Source organism: Paramisgurnus dabryanus, chromosome 23 (assembly GCF_030506205.2).
Source record: "Paramisgurnus dabryanus chromosome 23, PD_genome_1.1, whole genome shotgun sequence".
NCBI lineage: Eukaryota > Metazoa > Chordata > Actinopteri > Cypriniformes > Cobitidae > Paramisgurnus > Paramisgurnus dabryanus.
This window is the reverse complement of record NC_133359.1, coordinates 2910562-2917223: the sequence shown is the minus strand read 5'-3', so window position 1 is coordinate 2917223 and position 6662 is coordinate 2910562. Positions and strand designations below refer to the sequence as shown.

General features: G+C 36.4%; 1 protein-coding gene across 1 annotated transcript; it reads right to left on the bottom strand.

Annotated features, from left to right (window-relative positions):
* Positions 1 to 4466: 4466 nt before the first annotated feature.
* On the bottom strand, positions 4467 to 6662 carry LOC135768131 (stonustoxin subunit beta-like). The gene is made up of 3 exons (XM_065277276.1): positions 6556 to 6662; positions 4700 to 6390; positions 4467 to 4624 (listed from the first exon to the last, which is right to left on the bottom strand). Exons 1-3 carry the CDS (start codon positions 6653 to 6655, stop codon positions 4571 to 4573), a joined length of 1845 nt encoding a protein of 614 aa, XP_065133348.1. The 5' UTR covers positions 6656 to 6662; the 3' UTR covers positions 4467 to 4570.

Below are 6662 nucleotides of genomic sequence, written 5' to 3'. Positions count from 1 at the left end.
GACTTTTTCCATGTTTAAGTGCTACAATTGGGTTCCCAGTGCTTTTATCAACCTAGAAAATGTGTAAAAGATCAACCCAGTAACTTAGTTTTGGTAAACCATTCTCTGCAAGCATGTAAAAAATAACTTATTGAAATTTGGCTCCCCTTATGATGTCACTTTACAGTATGTAGTTTCATGAGGTGTGCAGATTCAACATGATATCTGATAAATATGTTGAACTGTTATTTTGTAAAGTATACATACATGATATTGTTATTTTGTATATACATGATATTTGCGGTCTTGTTGTAAAACACTCTTAAATGTTGGTGGGACTATAATACAGTTCTTCAAACACAATATACATCATTAAAAAAACTACTGTACATGGCAAAAGGTACTCTAAAGAGATGACGGTTAGATCTTGCAGTGTGCATACGATGGACACTTCACTATCCCATGATGCCCCGGGAGAGGAGTTATCCAACGAAGAAGAAGAGGCATGCAGCTGTTTTTGCACTGAAATGACAGGACGTGATGACGACGTAAGTCACGTGATGTAGCAACATGGCGGATGTAGTACGTCCGAATCTCATTCATACTACCAGAATTCATACTATACAGTACCTACTGTTTTAACGGCAAGTAAGTAGGTACTTCATGTTTTTCAGTACCTACTATACAGTATGTGGTTTCAGACGCAGCCTTTGTGAGCAGCATGGTGCTTTCTACCCAACAATAGTGTGCGTGCACAGAGCAAAATTAGTTGATGTTCACGTCTTTTAGGTTAACGAACAAGTACACATTAACATGTCTCAAAATAGATGTCTTAGTGAGTATCATAGTAAACAATTGATTATCTTGAACATTTTAATGCATTCGGTCGTATACAGTAGGCCTACCTGTTGAAGTCTCTGTCATTAAAGTTAACTAAATGAGAAAACAACAAGAGAAAAACTGTCTAACTATAACTTTGTAACAAAGATGAATCCAAATTTATCTTAAATAGGCTCAAAAGTGTAGTAAGATTTGACAAAAGTTACTGCAGTTAAATATAAAGAGATATTTTGTTTCATTAACAGACAGTAAATCAGATGGGAGAAATAGAAAAGTTTAAAATTTAGCCTTACATTATGTTTAAATGCCAGTAACCCATGCAGTCAGAGCACTAAATATAGGAATATTTATCTAATGTAGGTTAATATGAAGTAATCAGCAGTCTCATTCATGCTTTTTGCACATTCTTATACTCTCAGCCCCCCTAAAATGAAAACCCTAGAATTGCCCCTGCTTACATGTGACCTGGATAAAACCTGCCCTTTGAATTTTTCAAAACTTTGAACTCGCTTGGGATCCAAAAAAACAGGATTGTTATCCCATCAGAAGGGTGGATTCAGTTGTGATTTTTCGAACCAAATAAAACCAGAGTTTTTTAAAGCAACACTATGTAGTTTTTTTTACCTTTAAATAATGTCTCTAAAATTATTTCAGTGATAGAACAACTTTTAACTGGACAAATTGTACTGTTGCTGCAACCTGAGCAGCCTCCTAGCTGCTACAAGCACACTCTGAAAGTGGCGGTGGAGGGTAGGAAACACAGTCCCCTGCCTGCAGAAGAGTGTCTGATACCACGCTTTTAAACCACATGGGGGAGCTGTAAGTCATTTTTACATGGAAACTACATAGTGTTGCTTAAGTGAATGATCACAAATTAAATGTTTACTGATGATATATACATTTCTTCATATTTGAAGCATATATGAAGCATGTCACATCTAATGAGATATGGTAAACAAATTCTTAAAGCTGTCAAATAAATGTTGCTCACAGCTCTATAATTCCACAGTATATTAACGGTAATGACAACACCACATATACTCAGTCATTCAGTTAGCCTAGTTAATTTCTCAGAATTGGATCTCTAATTGCATGTCCAATGTGTCCTTCATTAGGTAAGAACATTGGTGGCTGTTCTGGTTCTATATCAGGCTCAAGTCCATCAAAATTGTCATCAAGAGAAAACTCAACATTAAAGATTTTATTTTTGATCTATAATATTGATCATAATGTTTCTGTTATGAAAAGTGTTTGCACTTCTATAAGCTACATCTGTTATCAATAGCAAAAATGTATATTTATACACTCATGAATGTTTTAATGTAACACACAGATATTATATTTATAAGTTTATTTATTTGTAAAAATGATGTAAAGTTAAATAATATTTGAAGGCATGCAATGTAAAGCTTGATAATATGTTTCATAAATCTGTATAAGGTTTAAAAATGTCAAAGAAACTCTTCTAGATTTCATCTGATGTCCATGCAGTCCAGACGGTCGCCGTGATTTCATCAAGTAAGATGTGATCCTGGATCAACATTTTTTGTCTTATTGGTTAATGAAAATGTTGATCCAGGACCAACAATGGTGTTGATCCAGAATCACATCCTACTTGGTGAAATCACGTTCACCCAGTCCAGACCTACAATCACAAAGATGATTTGTGTTCATCTTAGCGTACTTCATCAAATTTACTGTTAGTCATCCAATTAAAAATAAAATTATTTAATCATGAAACTCAGTTTTCATGCACGCACCCACCCATGCACGCACGCACGCATACACACACACACACACACACACACACACACACACACACACACACACATTCTGGTTTCCATGTTTTGTGGGGACATTCCATAGACGTAATGCATTTTATACCATACAAACTGTATATTCTATTCCCCTTACCTACCCCATTCCCTAACCCCAACCATCACAAAAACCTTTCTTGTACCTTAGATTTTCAAGAAACATCATCTTGTTAGATTTATAAGCTTGTTTCCTCATGGGGACATCAAAATGTCCCCACAAGGTCACAAAAACACTGGTATTCCTATCTTTGTGGGGACAATTGGTCCCCCCAACGTGATAATTACCAGGTACACACACACACACACACACACACACACACACACACACACGTTTCCATGTTTTGTGGGGATATTCCATAGACGTAATGCATAGAGCTGGGCCGATCCACTTTTTCCATTACCGATACGATTTCGATACCTGTATTCTAAGTATCGGCTGATACCGATCCCGATCCAAAACTAGTATTTTTCTTGATCCATTTAGAATTGTGTGTGTATAAACACATAAATATATATACGCACACATATACACACAAAACATGTTGCACAAAATCAGGTTCAAGTTAAAAGAATGTAAGTGTTCTTAAATATTTATTAATTGTTTTTGAGTGGACATACGACTGAGGAAATAAATAGTTCAAGTACATTTTTACTTAATTGCGCAAACTGTCACAACATGAAAGACTTTTTAATCAGATGTTAAAATACGGCTTTAACAATTCACAAACTCCACGGGTCCTCCTAAAATAATAATGACTTAATAAACAAAATCAGACTACTTACGTAGTAAGTAGACATTCAACTACTTTTGAACGAACTGATGAGTTATGACCTTGCCAGTGATTTCTTTGATTTTGTAATTGCTCATTGTGTTTAAAATTGTACTTGACATGTTTGATCTAGAATTTGTGTATGGGGTATTATGAATTTCTATTGCATTTCATGAATATGTGAAATATATTTGGTTTTACTTGCTTTGGATTGTGGAATGTCATTTTTGACTTGAGAATTATTAAAGGGGACAGAGAATGAAAAACCATTTTTACCTTGTCTTTGTTGAATAATGGTAGTCTACCCACATTCACAAACATACAAAAAGTGCTAAACATGCTAAACATCTCAGTCTCATAGAAATCCCTCTTTTAGAAATGTCAGCCAGAAAACAGCCCAATCTGAAAAACTGATGCTTATGACATCACAGGCATCTTACTGCCCCTCCACTTTAAAATAATTGGCTACATTTTTTGAGTGGCAGCAAAGTCAGCCAATCAGTAATGAGATTGCAAGTTAAGCCAGTAGGGGGAGCCAAATAGGTGCAAAACCACTTGTTTAAAATCCCCCACCCTAATAGAGCTATCTGAGAGAGGTTTTTAGGAAGCTTCTAAGGCATTACAGACCCAAACAAAAAAATATTTGTCTACATGTCACATCACAGAACAAGGATAAATACCCCGTTGAATCATTCTATGTCACCTTTAAACAAATTTAAAGAAACAGTATAATATAGTGGGATGAAAACATTGAATTAGATTCCTTTGGAATTTAGTTTAATAATATTACAATTTTCCTGGATAATATACCAGACTGGCACCCCTTTTTCGCATACGTAAAATCGTTACATTGAAAATGGCACCCCAGATGGGACAATAAATAATATCCTGTTAAGGTTTTGTTAAAAGTCAGTATATAAAAAAATGACCACTTCACTTCCACAAGCCATTCAGATTTGAGGAATTTATTATTTGATGTTAATAAACGTTACAAACAAGACAAACAAGACAAACAAAACAATTCAAAATATAAAAAAACTAAAATGATTCTGATCTTGTGTTTGCTCTGCTTATTGGGGCATTGCAAAAAGCTTAAATCCAGCGATTAGAGTCACATTTGTGACATTTAAAAGCATGTACAGCTGCTTTAAAGAGTACTTTGACTCACTTTGCTCTGTTAAATAAACCAGACTCACCCATAAAGGGGCGGTTCCTCCCCTAAAAAAAAAACATTCATTAACAACTAAAATAAATATCTGCTGACATGTAATGATATTAAATGTGTGATCATACCTCAGTTTTAACTCTGATCACATCAGATTCAGTGGTGTAGTTGAGTTTCCCCACCGCTGCACATTTAATCTCATATTCAGTGCCTGGTCTCAGATCAGTCAGAGTTACAGTATGTTGGTCCTTTAGCACAGGTTGAGATGTCCAGATCTTCTCTTGATTTATTTTGTAGAGTAACTTGAGTTCCTCTGTAGCAGGACATGTTGAGGGCATCACAATAACCACACTGTCACCTTTAACCTCTACTATGATTGGACGAGCCGGCTGTGATGGAGGAGTGAAGCAAACAGCTTCAACACATCCACCTTCATACAGGAGAATGCAGGAACCTGGATGATCCTCCATTTGTTTTGATGACACAATAAACTTGACTGGTTTGCGGTCTTTTGACTCAATCAAGCTCTTAAACATCTCCAAGTTGCTCCTCATAGTCTTGTGGATGGCATCTGTGAGCCATGATGTTTCCTTCTTGGAGTCCAGGTCATTTTTATTTCTCATTGTTGAAGATCTTAGGTAGGTCAATTGTTTAGGAAGGAGCACATCTGACCAGTCCAATGATGTGAATGTGTAGCTGACAACATTTTTAACATCTAGATCCATCAAGATTGCCTCTAGGTTGTCTTCTACCTTTGCACCAGAATCAATTAGTTGTCTGAGCAGTGTTTTAATGATCTCAGACTCTTTCTCTCTCACCTTCAGCCATTCTTCAAGCTCACTTTCTCTGAATGGAGATTCATGATGATCTTTCAGTAGATCAATCAGTGCTGAGTCTTCAATCTTATCTCCACGGATCTGAGGCAACAGAGAGCCGAGTTTCTTCATGAGACTCAACTTGTATTTGTTACAGTTCTGCTTCATCTGCAGTATTTTATTTTGAAATGGAGGTAAAGCTGAAGCAGGAGAGTCTTTCAGAAGATCACTGCATTTCATCTCAGTTGTATTTAAACTCTCTAATGCTGATTCTATGTCACTGACTAAATCAATGCTGATTTCCTTCAGAAGATTTAAAACTTTTGACTGAAGTTTGCTCAGAGGATACAGCCACACTCTCAGTGGAACCACCTGATCTTTGTTTTCTCCCAGCAGTTTGGGAAGCTCAGAGTAAACCTTCAAAGCATCTTCAAATGAAGTTGGATTAGACGGCAACTGAAAATCACCATAGAAAGTGACACTGAATTTTTGCACCGCATTCTTCTGAACCTCATTCATGTTTAGGTTTGTGTCTACATCTACTGTTATGACTTTGAGTTTTTCATGTGCTGCCTTCACTTCTCCTTCTACCGTAGTTTTGTCCTCATCTGAAGAAACCTCTCTGTCGAACACAAAGCAGGCGTCAGCTCCGTACAGCACTGCCGTCACCACATGTGTTGCTGTATCGTGATCAAACACCTCATGGTGAGCTATATTTTCAGATGCTAAATGGTTCATGCTCAGTTCTTCAAACCTGGTAGTTGAATGATAATGTAGAGTCAATCTCTGCTGAATGAAAGACTTCTTGGTGTCATTGAGATATTTGGCTGCACCGGTTACGTTGATCAATCCACCCAACAAACTCAATTTCATAGAGGCCTCAATGTTCAATAAGTTTGATTTTTCTTCAATAGAGTCTGAAGCTGTAACTTTGAAATCTGTATTAATTTGGGGACGAGATCGAATACTCAGCTTGAGCTTTTCTTCATCCCACAACGTGATTCCTGTAGAGGGAAACGTTTTTTTCAGCCAAAACATAAAATAACAGAAATGTGTTAAAGTAACACAAATAAATTGAAAAGAAATTTAAATAATACAAAAAAAATAAATACCAGTATATGTATATTTTACTCATCTGAGCAAAGTTAAAGTTCGTTTTAGTGTGGTACCTGGCACGAGAGCATCTTTCCTGCAGTCGTAGAGCATCCCCAGCTGAAAGGGTCTCCCTAAAGCAGCAACTTCTATCACATTCACTCCTACTGACTCCATACTGAAC